The sequence below is a fragment of the Scylla paramamosain genome, chromosome 20 (genome assembly GCF_035594125.1).
Source record: "Scylla paramamosain isolate STU-SP2022 chromosome 20, ASM3559412v1, whole genome shotgun sequence".
Taxonomy (NCBI): Eukaryota; Metazoa; Arthropoda; class Malacostraca; order Decapoda; family Portunidae; genus Scylla; species Scylla paramamosain.
Window position 1 is genome coordinate 22,183,995 of NC_087170.1, and position 22,917 is coordinate 22,206,911.

At 42.3% G+C, this 22,917-nt stretch overlaps 1 protein-coding gene across 1 annotated transcript in view; it reads left to right on the forward strand.

Annotated features, from left to right (window-relative positions):
- The window catches only part of LOC135110646 (unconventional myosin ID-like), a 68,629-nt gene that overhangs the window by 38,717 nt on the left and 6,995 nt on the right, over positions 1 to 22,917 (forward strand). Inside the window, exons 2-12 of the mRNA XM_064023180.1 lie at positions 13,554 to 13,660; positions 15,907 to 16,102; positions 17,549 to 17,768; positions 18,920 to 19,135; positions 19,285 to 19,488; positions 19,991 to 20,195; positions 20,621 to 20,790; positions 21,076 to 21,185; positions 21,489 to 21,639; positions 22,120 to 22,278; positions 22,780 to 22,865. Of these exons, the coding sequence (XP_063879250.1) occupies positions 13,554 to 13,660; positions 15,907 to 16,102; positions 17,549 to 17,768; positions 18,920 to 19,135; positions 19,285 to 19,488; positions 19,991 to 20,195; positions 20,621 to 20,790; positions 21,076 to 21,185; positions 21,489 to 21,639; positions 22,120 to 22,278; positions 22,780 to 22,865 (1,824 nt within the window). The remainder of the gene's footprint in view (positions 1 to 13,553; positions 13,661 to 15,906; positions 16,103 to 17,548; positions 17,769 to 18,919; positions 19,136 to 19,284; positions 19,489 to 19,990; positions 20,196 to 20,620; positions 20,791 to 21,075; positions 21,186 to 21,488; positions 21,640 to 22,119; positions 22,279 to 22,779; positions 22,866 to 22,917) is intronic.

Sequence of the window (22,917 nt, forward strand, 5' to 3'; positions counted from 1 at the left end):
ATATTCAAGTTTTTGGTCCCATGATTGGTGTAATTATCTTCCTCACCATTTCCTCATCGGTGTTGTGAAAAGCTACTTCTTCAGCCAACACGGGAGTAGCCTTTCATTACACCACTGAGAAAATAGTAAGGACAACCACATCGTTCATAAGACCAAAGCATTAGTGATGAAAGCTACACGTGCAAGTTCGTACTGAGATTGAGAAGATACAGAGGAGTTGGTTGACGCGTGGCTAGCGTGAGAGATGCTGGCTATGAAGAAAGACAATTAGCAGTATTAGGAGACATGGAGGTAATGTGTTGGTGTAATATGTAATGTGTATAGAAGGTAAAGAAAACGATGATATTAACGACCATACATTATTACAACGAGTTATTATCTAAAGGACACAACTAAGAAAAATGATAACGAAAGGTAGTATAAGTAAACAGACAACATAAAAAAAAAAGAAAAAGAAAGAAAGATGTGAAGCGATTCAGTTCAAACGGGGCAGTAGATTAGTGGAGAATATATTGCGGGAAAATGCCGTGTGCTGGAAACATTTGCAACGTGATTAAGGAAAAACATGATAAAACAACATTAAACAACAACACACACACACACACACACACACACACACACACACACACACACACACACACACACACACACACACACACACACACACACACACTCACTCTAAGTCAGTCTGGCGGCAAAGAAAAAGGAGGACAAACTTAACACATACACACCCAATCCCTACCTGTCTTCTCTTCCCTTTCTTCACCACGTAAGAGCGAGTATTCCCACGTAAACCACCACGCCCTTCCCACTGCTCGTCTCAACGCAGCCTTATCCAGTGACATCTTAAGAGGAAGTGTGAGAATGGGACAAATATTTAAAGAGACACGTAGGGGTTCCCAAGCTTAAATATGAGCGTGTGTACCTGGTGACATTTTGCCTTGCTAACGATGACAGAGTGTACGAGTATTATTAAGTCTTTACACCAAGCTGACGACTCCTACATGACTGTGCCACTTTCACTTTACGAGTTATGTAAGGTTAATTAAGCGAGACCGAAGCGGGGAGAGGACTCGAGTGCATACTGATAGGAAAAGTCGGTGCGGGCAGGGCATGTTATACGTATAGGCTTGTAAGTCCCACTGAGGTGCCAAGCCTGAAAGAAACGTTAAATGTGGAGGATAAGTTTCTTGTAATGATTCTGGATGATGAAAAGAAAGAAAAAATAAAAGAAGAAAATGAGGAAAAAAAAAAAATGTCAGGGTATATCAAGCAACTAGATGAAGTGGGAAATTTTACTGCATTTGTGTGTACTGGTCTTTGCAGTTAAGTGGAGCAAGGGCTTGAGGGAGGATCATGCCCTAAAGGTTAACATCAATTTTGTGAAAGTTATGCTGTGTTGTGACTTTTCCTTCTTTGTGTGTGCGTGTGTATGTATGTGAGTTAGGGAGGGCAGCCTTGTAAGAAGTGAGTGTGAGTGTGGGGGTAGTGAGAGAGCGCGTCAGGGAGTGTTTATGACTTGAACATGTGGAATACCGACCGGATTTCCCGAAAGCTGTGCTACTTCGCTTCACACTTCAGTTAAACACCTACACTGGCACACGTTGTATAGGCAGACATACAATTACGCATACATACAATTACATTAAGAGTATAAGAAGATAACAGAAGCTGCGAGAAGCCATTAGGACCATACGTGGCAGTCCCTGAATGAAATACCTACCACCTATCATCCCTATTCATATATGTATTGTAATTTTTTTAAAGCTTCGTATTTACTCGGTCCCTCCCACTCATCTATCACTATGACAGTTGCACGAAAGGATACCACGTTAGTTTTATCGACCACAGCACTAAAAATAAATAAAATTACCGGTCCATGTAAAATAAAACACGTTCAACTGCTAACCCACACAGAAAAGAGTGCCCCAGACTAACCCCTCCCCCGAGTATATAATCATCACGCGTCTATAAATATGAGCATGTATGATTATTATAACACAGGACCCTTACACTTACACGGTACATAAGAAGTAGTAACCTAATGCACTAAGACACGTTACTTTTTGATATTAACATGACTTCGTGAATACGTGGAGGATGAAAAAATTCTCTCTCTCTCTCTCTCTCTCTCTCTCTCTCTCCTCTCTCCTCTCTCTCTCTCTCTCTCTCTCTCCTCTCTCTCTCTCTCTCTCTCTCTGGTACGGTGAAAATAGCGAAGGAAGGAAAAAAGATATGAACGAAGGTGTATAAAGACAAGAAGAAAGAAAATGAACAACGAAAGAAAAATGAAAATAAAAATAAAGGGCAGTTGTTGATAAATTGAGTAATTGTTGCTGAAGGTTTGTGAGAGAGAGAGAGAGAGAGAGAGAGAGAGAGAGAGAGAGAGAGAGAGAGAGAGAGAGAGAGAGAGAGAGAGAGAATGATTCAAGTATTCACAACGACAAACACACAGGCACCCACCCACACACCCACACACCCGCACACACACACACACACAGAAAGACACACAAGTATTTCCTGCGTTCTATATGGATCCTTATAATATAGGAAGGGCGAGGCAAGCTGTGGGAAGAACATTGATAAGCCAGAGGATGTGGATTACAAACACGATACTCTACAGCAACTTGAGTCCAGGGAATGTAAAGAAAATTGAAAAAAGTAAACAAAAGAAAGATTGAATAATGACGTAGAGGAATGAAAGTTCAGGAAACGGATATCCTTGGCTGTGTGTGTGTGTGTGTGTGTGTGTGTGTGTGTGTGTGTGTGTGTGTTGTTTTGGGAGAAGAGTGATCTATCTCATATTTATCAGTGATGGGCTGTCCTGATACCGTCTCTCTCTCTCTCTCTCTCTCTTTTTAGAAAATAGGAATAGAGAGAGAGAGAGAGAGAGAGAGAGAGAGAGAGAGAGAGAGAGAGAAGGATTTCTTTTGTGCAAGAGATAAGGGACGCACTTTTCAATAATTGGTCAGGTTGCCTATGGGGAAAATTGTTGAAAATTACATACGTGGGGCTTGCGACACACACACACACACACACACACACGATGATAACTATTATAACATAAGAGAGAGAGAGAGAGAGAGAGAGAGAGAGAGAGAGAGAGAGAGAGAGAGAGAGAGAGAGAGAGAGAGAGAGAGAGAGAGAGAGAGAGATACCTGAACGTTTTCTTTTATCAGTGATATTACGTCAATCTTCTCAGTAAGTAATTGTTCTTTTTTCTTCTCTTGGTGGGGAATGTTAAGGTTGAATTTCTTTACTTTTGCTGCTGGTGAACTATTAAAAAAGGTGGTAAGGGCAGGTGGCATTACTACTACTACTACTACTACTACTACTACTACTACTATTACTACTACTACACATTCGTAAACCTTTGCATGTGTTTCCCTCTTTCTTTCTTTGTTTATTTTCGTTGCTTGCATCTCTTTAGGTCTTCTTTTTTTCATTCTTCCTGGTTCGTTTTTGTGTTTCCCTCTTGTCCTTGTCTTACTCTTTTATTGGTTTCGCAAGATCTGTTTCCTTATTTTCCATTTTTGTTGTTTTCTTTATCTTTTTTCATCTTCGTTCTATGTTTATTCGTCATTATTCGTTATTATTTCCATCATCTTATTCGTTTTTTGTTTTGGTCATGTTTTAATTTTTCCTCTTATCATCATCATCACCATCATCACTATCTGTCACCGAAGTCACAGTCTCACCTCAGCTGATCACAATATCTTTTACAAGCGTCACCTGCATTCTCAGCTAAAAAGCGGGACAAGGTTATCTGAGCACTTGACAGGTGATATACAGGTAAAGAAGAGGTGAAGGATGAGCAGCTGGTGAATTAAAAGTTTCGCTGAGTAGAATATGAAATTATTGGTAGTTGTGATGGTCGTGGTAGTCGGTCAAGCAAGGAACACAAAGAAATAGCAAAAAAAAAAAGTATTCTCCACTTTTTTTTTTTACTTGCAAGGGAGGTTGGCTAAGAGTTAGTTAAAAAAAAAAAAGGAAAACTCAGAACTTCCCTTAATTGCTACTTCCCAGAACGTGAATAGAAAAATTACTTCTTTGTGGTTTAGTAATTTTGTTTTCGTGGTGTCATGTTACTCCGCTCCTAAAACAGTCCAAGGCGGAGGAGGGTGTAGGAAAAAAAAATACCGTTCAGTTTATCTTATCTTGCATCTACGTTCATACTCTGGTCTTTTATTTGTATGCTCCCCTCTTCACTTACTGTCTAATCTGTACTCTTGTTTCCTACCTACAATTTATCTTACCTAGCATGCACTTCCACCTCCTCTTCACTAATCCATATACTTCACCCCCTTATTCACTAACCTGCATCTTCTCCCAGTCTTACCTTCAGTTTATCTAGTCTTGCATCTCGTCCTATTCACCTACCCATATACTTCTCTCTCCTCACGTACCTTCTCCCCTGTAACCTTCTCCTTAACCTTTACACACCCATCCTCACCTCGTTTGGCGCTCAGTTCTTACCATATGTGAGTCAAGATTGTTTGGGTAAAGTCATTAATCCCTAATCCTCCATCTGTACTTGATATCATCTGTATCCTTCGACCAGTCTTACCCAAACCCTTTTTCTGAAACCCTTTGCTCCTCACTGGGACTATTCTCAAGAGTGTTCCACCTGTTTATAATGTAGAAATCTTGTTAATCTGTCACTGGAATCATAAAAAAAACTCGTGTAACTTCAACTAGAACCTTTTGAATGTAGTGGAGAAATGTTTCAGAATACAGGCCCGGGTCTCATCGTCGTCAGGTGATCGAGGTGTGCAGTTCTCGCGTGATCTGTGTCATGGTGTTAGTTTGCCTGAAGTCTTAGGAGAGTTAGCCATCAGAAGGTCAAGTTCGGCACTGCACCTTCTGTCTGTGTGTGTCCGTGTGTGTGTGTTTCTGTCATGCTTGCTATACCAGGACGAAGAAAGTGGCTTTTTTTTTTCGCGCGTGAAGGAAGCAGTTACTTGTTTTAGAGAAAAGGGTGTTGTTTGTTATTGTTGTTGTTGTTGCTGTTGTTATTGGAAGGTTAATTTTACGTATTTGTTGTTACCGCAAATATTGTTATTATTAATTTCATTCTTGTTCTGGTGCATTCTAACATCCTTATTGGTTTTGCTATTGTTGCTGCTGTTTTGTTTTTGCAGTTATTACTATTGTTCCTTCTGTCGATAGTAGTAATAGCAGTAGTAGTTATCATCATTACCACCATCATATTGTATAAATAAAACATACAGTAGTTTGCAAGCACGCCGTCTCCTTCCATTTTCCTCCCCTGCTCCTTCTCTCCCCTTCCCCCTTCCTCTCCTTCTCCCCCTCCCCCTCCCTACCATGACGTCACCACCACCACCACCACGCCCCCGCCCTTGAGGTTTCTCCGGCCTGGCAATGTTGACTGACCTTTTGGCGACCTGACCTTAGCACCACTTTCCTCTGACCGCCTTGTTTATACTCTCTCTCTCTCTCTCTCTCTCTCTCTCTCTCTCTCTCTCTCTCTCTCTCTCTCTCTCTCTCTCTCTTTCTGAATATTCTTTAAACTTTCGCTGGTTTTTAAATTATTGTTATTATTTTTTTTCGTTTTTTCTTCTGTTATTTTTTTTACCGCAAAATTAAGAGGAAAGTTTTTATTTTATTTTATTTTGGCATTTCCTTGCTGTCTCGTTTTCTTTTTCTCTTTTTCTTCTTTTTTTTTTCTTTTTCTCCCCAAGATTAAGAGGAAGAACAAGGCAAGAAAACAAATGCGATGCCAGAAACCTTTGAAATTCACTTCCTACTTGCAAGGAGGAGATAGCTAACGTCTCTTCCTCTCTCTCTCTCTCTCTCTCTCTCTCTCTCTCTCTCTCTCTCTCTCTCTCTCTCTCTCTCTCTCTCTCTCTCTCTCTCGTCACTTTTTCTTCCCTTTCTTATGCATCGTAAGTATTTTCTTTTTTATTTTCTTTATCTTTGTTCTCTTTCTACTTTTTTCCTTTTTTACCAACTTTTTTCTTCTTTCCTTCGGTCTTGCTTTCGTTCGCCGCTTGTGTTTTGCTTTTCTATCTTTCAATATTATTCTCTGCAATTCTCGTTCGTTTTCCTTTTTACGTTCTTATCTTTTTTAAATTTTCCTATAGTAAAATGTTTCAGCAAGAGAGAGAGAGAGAGAGAGAGAGAGAGAGAGAGAGAGAGAGAGAGAGAGAGAGAGAGAGAGAGAGGTGGTGAGGGACGGGAGACACAAACAGACAAACGAACAGACAGACTTAAATACACACACACACACACACACACACACACACACACACACACACACACACACACACACACACACACACACACACACACGGGGCGTTGACTAGAAGCCCTTTGACAGTCAGACTGGAGCGAACGAGAGAGAGAGAGAGAGAGAGAGAGAGAGAGAGAGAGAGAGAGAGAGAGAGAGAGAGAGAGAGAGAGAGAGAGAGAGAGAGACCCTGTTCCCTGTAGTACTAATGAATTTATGTTGAAAGAAAGAGAGATAAATTCATGTTGAGATAGAGATAGACGTAAGTTTATTAAAGCTTTAGTCAGACCACTCACTCGTCAGCTGATGGTCAAGATACACACACACACACACACACACACACACACACGATTAGATATACACAACTTGAAGTGGTTTAAAGTCAGTCTCTCTCTCTCTCTCTCTCTCTCTCTCTCTCTCTCTCTCTCTCTCTCTCTCTCTCTCTCTCTCTCTCTCTCTCTCTCTCTCTCTCTCTCATTGCTCTCGATGGCTACGTCAACAACAAATCAACAACAGTAATTGACATAAATGCTCCATGTCCTCCATCTACGACAGAGAGAGAGAGAGAGAGAGAGAGAGAGAGAGAGAGAGAGAGAGAGAGAGAGAGAGAGAGAGAGAGAGAGAGAGAACACTTCCGGACACACACACGGAACCAGCCAAACAAACAGACAAACAAAAGCATGCACACGTAATGCCTGTTGATATGCACTGACAGACTAATGGCTAACAAATAGGCTTGTTGCTACAGACACACGTACAGACAGACACGCACACAGAGGGAGACATCCGCAGATACATAGACGAATAGATGAATAGATAGACAGACAGACAGACCGATAGATAGACAGACAGACAGATAAAGTGTCAGGCAGGCAAACAGACGAACATGTAGACAGGCGAACAAACAGGAAAGCAGGAACAGACAGAAAGACATACCCTAAGCAGACACAGACAACTAGACAGACAAACAGACAGACAGACAATGCTCAAGGGGTAGACGGGAGTACAGTGAAGTGTAACCCAGTCTCGCCCTTCTAGTCACACCCTAGTTTGCCATTCATCACCACCCCGTTACGATTCCACACCTATGATAATTCACTCCCTACCGCTCCTCCACCTGCTCGCACCCGCTCCACTGCGCCACTAAAACAACTCCACCTGTACCTCCACCGCTCCACACCTTTAATACAGACAAACAGAGAGACGGCATCTTCCTCCTTTGTCGCGCTGAAGTGGCTAGCGATGTCAGTTACCGATCCCTGTCCCCTATAAGGCTAGGGTTCGAACACCAGGAGGGGAGCGCACCTGACCACATCCCAACGGTCGGTAAATAAGTACGTACCCAAGGTTAACACGTAAGGGGAGGTAACCTGGGTAGTCTCAGCGATATAGAGGCCACAACGCCCAAGGTAAATAACCGAAGAGATGCTCGCTACTCTCGCATCTCTAAGGGCAAGGACACAAACAGAACAGTAGTTGCCCACCAGGTGCTGTGATGCCCATGTTTAGCTTTGTGTGTCTCACCCATGTTGAACGTCGCTGTTTCTCTCTTTGTTTCCTCTTTTCACTTATTGTTCTCAGTTTCTCGTTCTTCCTTCCCTTATCTTTTAGTGCCACACCTATGCTGGATGCCACGTATTTCTCTCTTTGTTTCTTCTATTCACTTATTCTTCTCAGTTTTTCCTTCTTCCTTATCCGTCCCTCTTCCGTTGCCTCTTGTTCATGCTAGTGCCGTCCTTTCTGACATCTGCACCTCACCTGGTTTATAATTAAGAGTTCCTGTGTGTTTTTGCCACGTTCACCGCTCAGTAATAGTGGCGGTGGTGGTGGTGGTGTACACTTGTGGTTTGGTGATAAGAGTACTGTGTGTGTGTGTGTGTGTGTGTGTGTGTGTGTGTGTGTGTGTGTGTGTGTGTGAACGTTTGCTAACACGCTGTTTCACGTCGTGCTGATTGTCATGCATTTTGCCTCCCTGGTGTGCGGTAATGCTCTTATTTCACGGGTATTTAACTCTCTCTCTCTCTCTCTCTCTCTCTCTCTCTCTCTCTCTCTCTCTCTCTCTCTCTCTCTCTCTCTCTCATGCACGCGTACACACACACACAAAAAAAAAAAGCAAAACACACCTACGTACACCTACTAGTTATACACGCACCATAAAACACATGCAGGATCATTGTCATTGACGCACGTGACTGTACGTACGTATGTATGTCCAGCCTCCCTCCCCCCACACTTCCCCCGCCCCATCCACCCACCTAAACACACCCTTAGTAGCATAAATGTACTACTACTTGTATTCATGTGTTATTCATGTGTATGTATTTTCCACACACACACACACACACACACACACAACACACACACACACACACACTTATTCATATCCGGATTATTATTTAATTTTGTCTTGTTTGTTGTGTTTATTTTTAAAACGTTCTACTGCGCTTTCCCCATCGCTCTCTCTCTCTCTCTCTCTCTCTCTCTCTCTCTCTCTCTCTCTCTCTCTCTCTCTCTCTCTCTCTCTCTCTCTCTCTCTCTCTCTCTCTCTCTCTCTCTCTCGTCTCCAGTTACTCGGGCGTCGCGTTACCCTCGCAGGTGGGTGGCAGGTGGTGAGTCATGCACCGGGCACAGCAAACAGTATCATGCCCAACCGCACCAGGAGGAGTATAGACGTTACAGTCAGCAGGATTAAGTAAAAGAGGATCAAATGAGGGATAAGTGTAGGAGTGATGAGAGTGCTTAGTGTTAGAGTGATGTCCCTTGCTTGGTTCTTGATCTTTTGACTGCTGTGGGTTCTCAAGGTTGATGGAATGGTATGTGTTAGTTTAAGGTGCTTTCGAAAGATGCCATTGATAGGGAAAGGGATTGTGGAATTTTCTAAGTCTTTCAGTACCGTAGTTTTCATTTTCGTTCGGTAGTGTCTGGTGAAATTCGTCTTAGATTTATTTAAATTGAGTGAAAGTGTATTACTGTCATTAGTAGTTAAAAGAATGAAGTGTATGACTAGTTTTTATTTGTGTTCGGTAAAATCTAGTAAAATCTTTATTGATATTGAGTGAAAGTGCATTGCTCTCATTTGTTAAAGAATGAAGTATACGAGACTGCTCATTTCGAATAGTCATGTTGAAAAGTTAAATTAAAATACCACACTCACTTTCATTGCGTTTCGAGTTTTTCCCTCAATAGTAAGTCCTGTAACCTGCTGACAGTAGGTGACAGTCTCCTTGTAAAACCAGACAACTCGTAGGTTCACAGGAGATTAGGGGACGTGAGCCTGAAGGAAAGCACAAGACAGTGGAAGTGAGAGTGGCGCGTCACTCTACTTCTGACCATGACTGTACAATTACGTGATTTTCCAGGCTTTTGCGATAGTGAGCTATGATTGTGGTGGTGGTAGGCAGGTGGACTAAAGGGCGCATTCAGAAACGCTTTGCTCTCTCACCATGACTATTTTCAAAGGCCATGGATATTGTTACCCAGAATCTCAGAAGTGTTTCTCATATTTGAACCGTAGAAACCTTGTTAATCTGTCACTAGAACCCTTAAACACCCTAAAAAAGAACCCATGTAATGTCAACTAGAGCCTTTTGAATGTAGTGGAGGTGCGGCGCAGAAATGCTTCAGAATGTGATCTTGTCTCTATCTTACTTCCTGCACACCTGTCGTCGTTATTGCCAGGTAGGTTGTAATGTATATGCTCTTGCTGGGTGTTAGGCATCGTTACCTGCTTCATCTGTCCCCCCATCAAGGCCATTCAGACTTCTTGCTTGCATTACGTATGTTGAGGTGACGATCAAGATCTTCGCCTTTATAACGGCACTCCCTGATGTGCGTCATTGTGTGGCGCTGCTTTCTCTCTTCTTTCAGTCCTCCTCGACCGTTCTGTCTTTCTTATTTCTTTGTCTTCTCCTGTGTACTCAATATTCATACATACACACGTTTTTTTTTTTTTACCTAAATTTTTAATGTTTTAGGAAGTGATTGAGACATGAAGATTCGCCTGAGGTTCTTTCATTTTATTAATTTATTCTTTTAAGTACGTCTTGTTTAATACATTCTACACATATACGTACATACTATATGAAGATTTACCCGAAAGTAATACGACATACATACATACATACATGCATCTCTTCCTTTGCTCCAACACCTAACACCACCACCACCACCATCACCACCACTTCTACCCATTACCATCTGTCTCTCCCACCACGACATCCTATCTCCTTCCCTTACACCCTTTCCCCACACCCCACGTTCCCACATCCCTCACGTCCCTCATTCCCAACTCAATTCCTTAAGTTGCTTGTGAAATTAGCGCAGTTTGAGAGTAAAAAAAATGCTTACAGTGGTGCGTTTGTGGGAGGTGGAGCGGCTGTGGTGATGTGGTGTGGTGTGGTGTCAGCAGCTTGTGGGTCCGTGCGGCGTGAGGGTGATGGGTCTGCGGTGGTAGTTTTTGCTCGTCGGCTCTTCCTCCTCCCCTTCCGCGCCTCAAGACCGACGTGTGCGTGTTGGGAAGCGACTGTTGTGCCAGGAAAGACAGATGGCGACCGCGGGAAGCATAGCACACGGACGGGTCTCTGTGATTTGATGCTGAAAAAATAATGCTAAAAAGTATAGAATTAGGAAAGTTCAAGTGAATGTGCGGATTTGAGTGGACTTCATCTGTTGTATTCTTTTGCGAAGGGTGACGTGACTTGGCGACTAAATGGCGAGGGGGAAAGTAATGCTAATTGTGGTGATGCGGTTAATAGTAAGCAATGGTTTGATAAGGAATGTAGTACCGTTAGGGGGAATTGAATTCTTTATTTTTTTTTCGTGTTATTTTTGTGTTTATAGTGTAATGACGACGTTTCGTGTTCAGTATGCAGGGAAATAATACAGTACAGTGCATTTGAAACTTTCTAGTAATGTTCTGACTTGCTTATATTGAAGACCTGCTCACTCCCACGTTCACACGCTCATGTATATTTGGCAGCGTGTGCATCGAGACAAAAGATCATCGAGAATACTACCAAAAAGAAGGAAAAAAATAAAAACGTATATTGTTCATTCTGTATTACCGCAAGATGAATAAAAAAAAAATGGTAGCTATTTTTTTCGTTAATGGTTGAACTTAACACACACACACACACACACACACACACACAGGCTAGCCATAACGGGAAGGTACATTGAGTGTAGCTCGTTTGTACCTAAATAATAACAAGGGACATTTATGTGGCCGCGTTGCAGTTAGTGAGACAGATGCGTTGTGGCGGTGGCCTGGAGGGTGCCTGTCTGCAAACTATCCTGTAGGTGAAGAGAGCACGCACTGTAAGATAAGAGAGGGGACAGAGAGGGCTTAGGTCACCGCTGATTTTAGAGATGGAGGTAGAGAAGCACTGTATTAATAAAGTCGGGTTAGATTAGGTTAAGTTAAAGATGAAGAGGAAGAGATATTTTATTAGGGTTAACTTAATGACTGGTTAGGTTAGATTAAGTTTGAGACGAAAAGGGAGAGACAATATTAGGATACGTTAGGTTAGCTCAGAGGAAGAGGAAGAGATACCGTACCAAGTCAAAGATGTGATTAGGTTACGATAGGTTAGTTTAGAATCGAATGGAGGAAGAACCAAGCTGAAGGATGAAGCAAGAACGAATTAACTGTCACATTTCTCCCATCCTCTCCGCCATTCCCTTAGCTGCGGCACGTGTCCTGTGGGTGAATGGGGACAGAGGAACGCCATTAGAAAACGTAGAAACAAATATAATGAGGGAATGAATATATGGTAGGGAATTAAATAGAAAAAGTTTGATAAGCGGGCTAAGAAACAAAAGGAAAGAATATATATGGTTTTATTCTTTGTGTTTAAGTTCAGTTGATAGCACGTGTCGTTGACGCATACACACACACAACACAATCTCTCTCTCTCTCTCTCTCTCTCTCTCTCTCTCTCTCTCTCTCTCTCTCTCTCTCTCTCTCTCTCTCTCTCTCTCTCTCTCTCTCTCTCTCTCTCTCTCTCTCTCTCTCTCTCTCTGTGTGTGTGTGTGTGTGTATGTGTGTGTGTTATATGGTCTCAGAATATGGTCGTGGTCTTAGAAGTGTAGTAAAGCAGTTCCGGGTCGCAACATCTGCAGGGGCCGGGTCAAGGGTAGGTCCGGTTAGCGTAAATTGCTCTTAATACGCAGAAATGTTGATGTGTTAGGTGAAAGTTTGAGAATGTTGTATCCATAGACCACTGCTGCTGACGGTGTGCTTCTGCTTGTTACCGCTACTGTTGTTAAGCCCTGTTGACTACTACTATTACTACAACTACTACTACTACTACTACTACTACTACTACTACTACTACTGCTACTACTACTACTACTACTACCTGGGTGATGATAGATGATGGTACTGCTGCTACCTGTACTTCAGTTTCTGTTTCTACAACTATTGGGAAAATAAAACAATAGTAATAACATCAGCATAATAATGATAATAATAATAATAAATAATAATAACAATAAAGTTTACACATGACCTAATAAAATCACCGTGACCCAATTCTTAGTGCGGAGGTGTACCATTCTCCTCCCTCTCCCTCTCTCCCCTCCCCCTTCCTCCCAGCCCACTTGCACTTGCGGGAGAGGAGAGGAGGAGGGAAGGCGACATGGTGTGGCTTCCTCAGGTGCGGCGCGCGTGGGGAGGTGCGAAAGGGGGTGCCTCTGCCCTAGTAAAGAGTTATAAGTGAAGGTGGACAGGAAGGACGGGCGGCGGAAGGGACGGGACGGGAAGGGAAGAGAAGGGGAGGGACGGCAAAGGGAGGCGGAGGAGAAAGTAAAGTAGAGCGACAAGAAAAAAAAAAAAAATAATAAAAAAAAATAAGTGATGAAAAGGAAAAAAAAAAAAAAAAATAGACAAATTACGTCGTGTTGGTGTTGATTTCTTACTATTTTTCGTGTGTGTGTGTGTGTGTGTGTGTGTGTGTGTGTGTGTGTAGTGCTGAGAGAGGTTGTCGATACATAGGTGGTTTACACAGGTGACATGTATGAGTCAGTCACAGGTGTTTTAATGATGCATGTACACCTGTATGTGTCTGGAGGCATTCGAAACTACCACCACCACCACCACCACTGCTAGTACCACCAGCAGCGCCACTCAAAATAACAAACTTTGAAACCCAACTTAATTAGATTTAAAATAAGAAAAAAATAAATCAAAATTACACAATTACGAAGCAAGAACAATCAGGGGAGAGAGAGACAGATAGGGGACGTGAAAGAGGCGGAGGAAGAACCCCAATTTGTGTGCTAATGGGCTTGTGTCTCGTTCCAGGTACAATGGCGGGAAGATTTACACTTACATCGGCGAGGTGTGCGTGTCTGTCAACCCATACAGGACCAACAACATCTATGGCAAGGAGTTCGTCTCGCAGTACAAAGGTCAGTGAAAGGACGTGAGGGCAGCGACGGGAAGGAGAGTGGGGAGAGCAACTGGGGCATGGCAGGATGTGAGGTTACGGAGATAGTGGGGAAGAGCAGGAATGGGAAGTGGGAGTGATTCAAGTTAAGGTTGGGGGGAGCATGGCAGGGCAGGGCAGGGCAGGGCAGGGCAGCAGGAAGTGGTTGGGTAATTTGTGTTTAAGGAAGGTAAGTGGTGCAAGAGGGAAAACTAGGCAAGGCAAGAGGGTGTGGAAGGAAGGAAGGAAGGAAGGTGTCAGGAAACATTGCCTGTCAAGTGCTTGTCACAAGGCGGACTTGTTTCTTGGATTTCTGAAGGAAGTAGGATACGACACACACACACACACACACACACACACACACACACACACACACACACACACACACACACACACACACACACACACACACACACACACACACACACACACACACTCACACACACATGTATGTCAGCTGAATAATTTGAGAATATATTATGTCTAATAATATCTCTGACCAGTTTATGGAGAAGTGGTTAGCGTGGGTGATTTCCTAACCGCCCAGTCAGGCGTAGGTTTGAAATCATGCCCGTGGCTGGCAGCTGGCACTCCGCCAACTCAGCTGTGTGTTCACCCTGCCTGGACTGGTGGGTGAGTGAACACCGAGGAGTAATTATGGTGACCTGGATGACGCAGTCAGTGCTCAGGTGTTCTGGGAGGAATGCCACGCCACTACCAGACAGCAATGTGGAGACGGGCATCGCAGCCAAAGCACATCAGAGGCACATCTGAACATTTGCCTTAAGGATGGATGAGGGAAGATTATGTACGCCGTGTCACTCACCACTGAGCCGGGGAACATAAAGAAAATGAAAATGGTAGTCAGGCGATGCACATGAACTCTTTAAGATGACGTGAAAAAATGTTAGAAAAAAAAAAAAAAAAAAAAAATATATATATATATATATATATATATATATATATATATATATATATATATATATATATATATATATATATATATATATATATATATATATATATATTTGTTAACTTACGGAACCATCGCCATGGAATTGATACGGTATTTTGTTTGTTTATTTAACGATGAAACATTATGAGGTTTTCCAGTTATTGTTGGGTAGGTCGTGTGTGAGTATCAATGCCCAACCAGACAAGCACGGAGGTGAGAGTCAGGCAGCGTTGTGGTCGTACCGTTCAAGGCCAGGCCACCTCAAAGTTGGCCGCGGAATCAGCGCAGATAATGTGTGTGTGTTACAGAATGCTGCGAGACTTAACCGCGAACACCAACGCTTCTTTCAAGGTTGTGGTGCAGCGAGACGAGCCGTGATGCTCCGGGAGGCTGAAGCACGCCCTGGGGAAATATTTTTCGGTCGCGGATTTCATGACAAGAAATTGACTTTTTTTTGTTGAAGAATGGATTGAAGTTCGTCCTTCTAGATGTTCATAGCAATTCCCACAATGGTTCGTTATATGAATAAATTGATTTCCTACACATATAATTTCAGTAACAACAGGTCTGTGGCAGATTAAGTGACTTAAGAAACGTACGCACATTTCGCTTATCATCTTGCCTTGCATCCATCCACTCTTACCTACATCTGCTGTTACTGAACGAAGATCGGATTATCATCGTTGTCATCGTACTGCAGCATCAACACTTCACTATCCCGCTATTACCACCAGCTGCTGCCTATTTCATCACAATACTCGACTGACTTCATCATACACGTGTCACAAAATTCTCTCCCAAGTTTAGTAAGTTACGAGTTTCTCAACCTCAGCGGTCAGGTCAGTCTTTCTTAAATGTTTTCACACGAGGCATGCAATCCATTCTTGTTGATAGTTCGCATAAATTTTAAGAAGTTAATCGTTCAGCAGTGTGTATAAATTACGCAGTAATTGTCGTTTTCATTTTCTTTATTTCAGGGCTGAATAATCTGTTGTTTTGAATCATTCATCCTTTTCTGTTCACCGTCACGACCATTGAAAGTCAACTATAGCTCCATAATCTTGAGGATACGCGGTGCTATTTATACTGGTTTTATCTTAGTTGTTATATATAGGCTTCCCAACACTCAGCTCTTAAGAAATATTATACTTATTTAGTTCAACGAGTTCCTGACCAACTATAGCATTTCATTTGGACATAGATAGATCGATTTATATAGTGAGGGGTTAAGAGGTGTTATTCTTGTGTGTTTATCCTTGTGTCGCTGCCTACAGGTCGCGAAATCTTCGAGCGGCCGCCACATATCTTCGCCATTGCCGATGCCGCGTACAAGGCCATGAAGCGGCGGGGGAAGGACACCTGCATCGTCATCTCCGGCGAGTCAGGCTCCGGCAAGACCGAGGCGTCCAAGATTATCATGAGATACATCGCCGCCGTCACGAACGTGGCCGGCCAACAGGAGGTGGAGAGGTGAGGTGGGGCGCGGGTGCCACAGGGCCACGGTGCCACGAAGATGGGGTGAATCACCGAGGCTGAGAACATTAAAGCACGTCATTAGTGTAATTGTATATTTATTATACGAAATCTCTAATGTTGGGTACTTTTGCCAGTCTATCACAGTAATCCTCCTCACATTGTTGTTTTTGTATTGGTTTACGTTTTCCCCGATGTAGGTGAGAGGAAGGTCAATAAGGCTTCCGCGGGTGTCAGGGGATGTGGTGCGCGGAGGACGCGGCGGTGCATGCAGTGTACATAGGTTAACCTTGCCTGAAGGGCAGCCGTGACCTGCGTGATGCAGCCCTGCAGGGTGAAAGAGAATAAAAGAGAAAGCGGAAGAATTGGAACACACAATCGACAGCAATATAGTGTGGTTTGTGTTGAGGTATTCACCTGCAGTTTCTAACTAGTCACGAGTTCCGCTGTTTCGAACACCGCAGTGTTTGCGTCACCGCGCCGCACCACAGCAGGTCACGCACCCCTCTACTGTGACAATGAACATTCTCAACATTGTAATAGTAAGGAGTATATCAAATTAATAAAGTAAATAATTCTCCGATCAGGAAGAAAAAAATACGCAGGTAATTAAGTCACGGTCTTAAAATATCCATCACATAACTGGAATGAAATATGAAAAAAAAGTAGAAAGAAGCTCTTCTTCGAATAAAACAAGAAAGACGAGCAGTAGTAAGGCATAACAGTATTGTGGAAAAAGCTAGAGAACCAGTCTCCTCTCCTCCATCACCGTGTTGTCTGGATGGAACGGCTGCGGGTGGACCACGTGTTAACTTCACCTGATGCCTGCCTGCTCAGGTAGTACTTCTACTGGCTTGTATTATCATTTTTTCTACTTCTGAACGCTGTAGAAAGGACTTAAATATATTATCGAAATGCCAATAGATATGAATATTCTTGCAGGGTCAGACACTCGTGGTTCCCCTGAGACTGTACCTTGTGGTCATGGCGGTGGTGGTCTGTCAACTCAGCTGATCGTGTTGAATAGGAGGAAGACAGACAGTGCATTACATAGCAGTCAGGGAGGGGAGGGCATGGGAGATCTTTCGTATACCTGAAGGCCACCAACCCTTTTGTGGAAGATGATCACTCTTCATTCAGAAGGGAAGATATTAATCACTGGGAGAAATCTTGCTGCTGCTCGTGCCTCTTCCTTATTCATTTCTTCATTCTCCAGTCTTGCTTCACATCCGTCCTTCTTCATACGTGTTTCATTTTATCTTGGTGTTTCTTAGGTAACGCCAGCATACCTGCAATCCATTCTTTACTGTTAAGTCATGGTGGAAATATTTTAAAGGCACAAATTTCTTGGTAATAAAATTGAGTCACAAACATTTTCCAGATCAGTCCATGATTTTTCAGTATTATATTTCGTGCTTAATTATAAACTTTGCTCGCCTTCAGAGTCAAGAACATCCTGCTGCAGTCCAATGCCATCCTGGAGGCGTTTGGAAATGCCAAGACCAACAGAAATGACAACTCCTCACGCTTTGGGAAGTACATGGACATTAACTTCGACTTCAAGGGGGACCCAATTGGTGGCCACGTTCAGAATTACCTCCTGGAGAAGTCACGGGTTGTCCTCCAGCAGCAAGGCGAGAGGAACTTTCACTCGTTCTATCAGGTGAGTGGAGATTGACTGTAGTGGCCAGGACAGGTAGAAATCTGTACCAGTTTTCAAGAATTATAATGAAATTGTGGAAGAGTAAAATGGGTGAGTAATGAAGAATAGAAACAACTAAATCTAGCAGGGGGGAAAGAAACTACCACTCATTCTATCAGGCAAGTGAGTGTTGACTGTATGTGGCCGGTAAGACGATAGAAATTTCTATCTGGCAAGTAACTAAACTATAGAAAGAATATACTGGCTGGGCAGTAAGGACTAGAGACCACCCAAGTCTACATTGGCCTGCTATATGTATTCTCGTAGGTATCATAAGAGCCAAAGGGAGGTGCTACATTGAGTAATAGAATCAACAAGATAGGGTACTTGTCTTTTTAATTTTGTTTATCGTGAATGTGAAAATGTATTGTTGCAGCATCCACCACTTGCTTGCATTGCCACCAACAGCCAACCAGCCACTAGTAACACTCATATACCTGGGCAGGCAGCAACTCAAAGTGGGGAGTAGTCAGGACAGCACCCACTCCGTTACCAGGTGCCACGATACAGGTGGAAGCAACTCACAGGGGTTCAGAATAGCAATGGGGTGTGAGGCAAGGACAAGCAAAAACTACATGCCCAGCACAGGCATATATTTCATCACCAGAGAACAGGGGCACAGTTGTTTCGTGACTCGCAGGACTCCCCACACCAGAGGCAGTCACTAATGTGGCACACACTGTCCACTCACTCGTCAGGCACAGTCACTTGGGCATCCATACAAAAATGTACAAGACTTCACACCTCTAAAAGTCTCAGCACAGCCACCCAGGAGAAGCAGGGAGGCATGACATGTCTCGCACCATAACACAAAAGCTGCGTAGACTGGACATGTTGGAGACTCTGGCTTCCAGCTTCCTACAAGGCCTTTTAATGCCTCAGATTGTCAATGATTTATAGAAAATTGCAACTCCCAAGCCATCTCTATCCACCAACACTACACCCTACACAGCAACATCCACAGCACTGTGCTCTTGAAGCATAGGAATTGAGGAAAGTGATTGGTGTATGTAGTTTTTTGCTACACAGAGTACATACAATAGATATCAGCAATCAGAGGATAAACAAAACACAAAAACTTATTTCATAACCCAGCGTCCACAATTCCGCAGGTGCTCTTCGGCGCGACAGACGCAGAGTTGTCACGATTGAAGTTGAAGCGCAACGTGAACGCCTACCACTTCATCCGTCAGGGTGGCAGTCCCCGGGTGGACTCTATTGCAGACAAGGCAGACTACAAGGCATGCCAGCAGGCCTTCAAGACACTTGGCTTCACAGGAGACCAAGTGGATGCCATCTGGAGAATTGTTGGGGCCATACTCCATCTTGTGAGTTGTCACATTATGGGTTATTTAGTTATATATATTTTTTTATGTATATAGTCTTGGGAAGTTCTTTTTATATGATTGTGTACATATACTTAAAATTTTTCCTCATTAGTAACTTGAGAATGTAAATCAAATGTTTTTCCCCATAGGGCAATATTGAGTTCAGTTCTGGTGGGGATGAGACACAAATTCAGAACCCACAAGAGGTGAACAGCATTGCAGAGCTGCTCAGAGTGTCTCCAGAGGAAGTGAAGAAGGCACTCTGCCATCGTGTGATTGCTGTCCGCGGAGAAGTGATGGAGAAGCGCCACAATGACAGCCAGGCAAGCTTTGGGCGAGATGCCTTTGCAAAGGTAAGACTGTTGTGTGTTTAGATGTTCACTTGAGCAAAGGTTGGGGAACTGCTGCTTTCTTATCTTGTTGTTTATGATAAAGTTTGTTTTCATGAGTTGTCTTAGGTTTTATGGAGTAACCAGAGCCTAACAATTTTGAGTGACTATATTTCTGAGCTTTCTTAAATCATGATTAACATAATGAAGCAATTAGCAATGACATAAAATGAATTAATGTAAACCTAACCTCTAGTCCTTGGATGGAAATGCAAATGTTTCAGCATTATCTTTATATATATATATATATATATATATATATATATATATATATATATATATATATATATATATATATATATATATATATATATATATATATATATATATATATACAACACTTGCTTTTCTGATTCAAGGTGATCAGTAATATTTTTCACAGTTTACTCATAAATCCCTGGTTCTTAGTCACTTGTGTGTAGAAAAATTAACCAGCCAGTTAATTTGAACAAAATGTTTCATGCAGGCCATATACGAGCGACTCTTCTCGTTCATCGTGGATGGGGTGAACAGTGCCATAGAGGTCCGCTACGAGGGTGTTGCTGCTCGCTACAAGTACAACACTGTCATAGGCGTCCTTGACATCTATGGCTTTGAAATATTTGAGCGAAACAGCTTCGAGCAGTTCTGCATCAATTACTGTAATGAGAAACTACAACAGCTTTTTATTGGTGAGTGCAAATCTCTGCTTAATTATTTGTTGTTATGAGAGGAAGCAAAGGTAAAAAAGAGTACATATATATATATATATATATATATATAGATAGGTTTTAAAAGCAAGAGGAAACGTTCTTCTCTCTTACGTCTTGATGCAGGTCCCGTGAATCAAGTGATCTTAACAGGTTCTTCATCCAGTTTAGAATGTATCAGTGAGAATTCAGCACACATTTTTTTAGGTACTGTTGCATTTATATGAAAAGTTGCTGAAGGCAGTTGCCCTTTGTAGAAAGTTGTTTGATAACCAGATTGCATTTTGTCCGATCATATTCCCTGAATTTTCATTAACTGCAAAAATAGTTGTGTAATATGTGAGCCTCTCCCTCTCCTATGGATATTTAAAATTTACAGCATGTTTCCTTCTCCCATCCTCTCACAGAGCTGGTGTTAAAACAGGAGCAGGAGGAGTACAAGAGGGAAGGTATTGCCTGGCAGAACATTGAGTATTTCAACAACCAGATCATTTGTGACCTGGTGGAGCAGCAGCACAAGGGTATCATAGCCATCACTGATGAAGCGTGTCTCAACGTGGGCAAAATCACTGACGAGGTTAGTAAATTCCTGAAGATGATGTTGATATATGTGCACCTTGGCAGTAAATATGTTTAAATATGTTTGAAGGTAAATATTGTACAAGGCTATATCACCTGTGGTAACGGAGGGGAGCTGGAAACCCCTCAAAGAGTTTTTTAATCATCTTTCAAACAGTATTTACACGATACTCTAATAGAAAATATATCATACAGCCTCGTCATGCTTGAATTTCATAAACAAAAAATAGATTATGTAAACAAAAGTTATGAAGTAGTGAATAAGACAATCCTTTTTCCTCAGATGCTGCTGGAGGCCATGGAGAACAAGCTGAAGGGCCACAAGCACTTCACCACGCGCAAACTCTCCCCTATGGACAAGGAACTCAAGCACGTGGAGGAGTTCCGAATAAAGTAAGTGTTTGCTTTGCAGCTCGCAGCTTGTTATTTCTTGATCAATTCATTATACATCTGTATGCATCTGTTAAGGAGCTTCTAATGAAAATCCACAATATTCATCCATTAGATGATGTGAAGTCCACTTTATTTTTAAGGAGAAATGAGCACTCCTCTACTACAGTGTGTGGCTGTTGTTGTATCTGGTATCTGGTATTGTATCTGGATTTCCTTTTCCCTAGAAGACATCTATGCTGTACTTGTTTTCTCAGTTTTTCCGAACTAGTTCAGCACAAGCTTACTTACTGCTTATTCCCACAGGCACTATGCAGGTGATGTAGTGTACAGCATCATGGGTTTCCTGGAGAAGAACAGGGATACACTCTTCCAAGACTTCAAGCGCTTGATGTACAGCTCCTCAGACCCAGTCATCTCTGAGATGTGGCCAGAGGGAGCACAAGACATCACTATGGTGAGTGAGGCTTGGCTAATTGTTCATAACGTTGATGCATTTATACAGCATATTTCCATGTATGGAAAAGTGAAGATTGAGAAATTTATAAAGATAGGAGGTTCTTCCAGTCTTGTTTTGGTGGCATGTAAATTCTGAAGTAAAGAAATTCCTGGTCCTCCATTCCTGCTCTTATTAGTAGTAGTTGTCATCATGGCATAAAGGGAATACAGACATCAAGGAGGGAGAGAGAGAGAGAGAGAGAGAGAGAGAGAGAGAGAGAGAGAGAGAGAGAGAGAGAGAGAGAGAGAGAGAGAGAGAGAGAGAGAGAGAGAGAGAGATTGCAATATAACAACTTCCCAATATCCACCATACTTACACTTGTTTCCTGTTTAATGAAGAGAATTTTTTTTGTGTGAACAGATGTTTCCTGTTTAAGAGAGAATTTTTTGTATGAATGGAAACTTTCAGATCTCATCACTTATCCATTTCCACTTTCAGACAACAAAGCGCCCCCTGACAGCCGGGACTCTCTTCAAGAACTCCATGATTGCCCTGGTCAAAAATCTGGCCTGCAAGGAACCCTACTACATCCGCTGCATCAAACCCAATGAACAGAAGTCTCCTGTCATCTTTGACGAAGAGCGTGTCACTCACCAGGTTTGTGCTTACTGGTTTTGTCTTTTATGGATCAGATGAAGTGTATACTTTTTCCTTTGTGTTGGCGGTTTTTCTCTTTTGTTATATATTACCATGTTCACTCACCAGGTTTGTGCTTGCCAGTTCTGTGTTTTACGGGTTTGTGTTGTCGGTTCTTTTCTGCTGCCCTGTGTTATCAGCTTCAAAGAAATGGCAGCCTATTATGCAAATGAATACTTTTTTGTTTTGTTTTCATACTTTGATGAATACATAGAACCAGTTGGTATAGTCCACCTGATTCTTATATTGCTGTTTGAAAGAAGATCTGTTTCCGTATATTTATTTATATCTGATACTGTTTTTGAGAATTTTCGGACCACTTTTTTCCAATACACTCATTCCAAACTCCTTTCATTCTTTATGAAACAGGGTGTGGTACTTCTAATCTGAGTTTAGGTTTTTTTTATAGGTCGTGTTGTGATAAAAAATTGTAGTAACTTAATGAAATTATCTTTTAAACAGGTCAACTATCTTGGTCTTGTGGAGAACCTGCGTGTAAGGAGAGCTGGCTTTGCATACAGACAAAGCTATGATCGGTTCCTGAGGAGGTATTGTAATTATTTGAAATGTGAAACCAAAAACACAGACAAAATTGAGGGA